This window comes from Aplysia californica, unplaced genomic scaffold (genome assembly GCF_000002075.1).
Source record: "Aplysia californica isolate F4 #8 unplaced genomic scaffold, AplCal3.0 scaffold00434, whole genome shotgun sequence".
NCBI lineage: Eukaryota > Metazoa > Mollusca > Gastropoda > Aplysiida > Aplysiidae > Aplysia > Aplysia californica.
The window spans coordinates 554,850-556,169 of NW_004797704.1; the positions used below are offsets into that span (position 1 = coordinate 554,850).

The 1,320-nt window shown below is 42.5% G+C and overlaps 1 protein-coding gene across 1 annotated transcript in view; it reads left to right on the forward strand.

The window, feature by feature from the left end:
• The window catches only part of LOC101858123, a 156,728-nt gene that overhangs the window by 102,933 nt on the left and 52,475 nt on the right, over window positions 1-1,320 (forward strand). The window contains exon 6 of the mRNA XM_005104758.3: window positions 1,226-1,303. Within this exon, the coding sequence (XP_005104815.1) occupies window positions 1,226-1,303 (78 nt within the window). The remainder of the gene's footprint in view (window positions 1-1,225; window positions 1,304-1,320) is intronic.

Consider the following 1,320-nt stretch of genomic DNA (forward strand, 5'->3'; position numbering starts at 1 on the left):
AGACAGAGAGAGAGAGAGAGAGAGAGAGAGAGAGAAGGGAAAGGCAGAGAGAGAAAGAAAGAAAAACAGAGAGTGAAAAAGAGAGAGGGGGAAAAACAAGTATAACTCGCATCGCTGACAGCAGTCACTTTCCTTAGTTGATGACAATGAAAACCATAGCCAAAAAAAACCCACAAAACAATCAAAGCATAAGACATGTCACATGACATTGCAAAATAAGATAATTATTTTCGACTGCTCAGTATAAGATTCCATGATACGTCACTTTTCAAAATGATGTATTGCAGATTCTTACAAAAGAGGTCGATTTGTTTGCGCCTGGATTCTATAATACACAATTGGACCGGAAATATCAAAGTATGGAGTGGGTTAAATATTACGACAAAATAGACGAGAGCAACTAGTAACCGTAAAAAAAAAGGAGGTTATCACAAATCAACCTCGGAACCAGATCTCAAGAAATTTCTGGTAATGTGGACTTCCTATTAAAAATTGATGAAACAAAGCAGAGCTCTATTTGGTACTGTGCGTACAGATCAGAAGCGTTTCCCAATCGAACCATATCCGACAGTGGAGAAGTCATCGGTTACTCTACTGGACTCGTAATCATGAGGTTGCGTGTTCCGGGTTCGAGCCTCAGGTCCGAGGTTGTGCCCTTTGGAAAGGCACTTTACACGAATTGTCTTCACTTCACCCAGGGGTACCTGGCGTAGTTAGCAGAAGATCTTATCAGTATGAAAGTGTTTTAGTGCCTATAAATGGGTGCTTGCACTGTATGCTTCCCGGGAAGTTGAGCTTCCATCAAAATGTTTTAAGGTCTGCTGGGGAAATGATATAGATTCTAAAGCGTATAGAGCTTGCTGTTGAGAGAGTATTTGTGCTATACGAAAGCTATCTATAACTATGCGATCTGACTATGCAGTTAGGGTATACTCGACCAGTTGGCAGCTTTTCTTACAAAATGTGTGCCCTCCCAACCCCACCCTCACCCCCTCTCACGGTACCGGCATCTGTGATGTGGCGAGCGATTTTGTGCTTCTCTGACGCATGTAGAATGTCCGGGTTCGATTACAGAGTTGGGAAATTTTTTCTCGAGTAACTCACTCTTCCAGTTCTGATAGGTAAAGTCAAACCCCGCCTTCTAAATAAATGATCTAAAACGTGTCAATTGGGGGGGGGGGGGGCGTAAAAACACCTGCATGATAACAAAAATGCTTCTCCTCAGGGTGACTTGGTGCACGTAAAAGAACTGGACATCAAAGGCTTTGAGATGAGAAGCAAGCTACTCACATTTGTACGAATGGTGAGTGCTAACACATC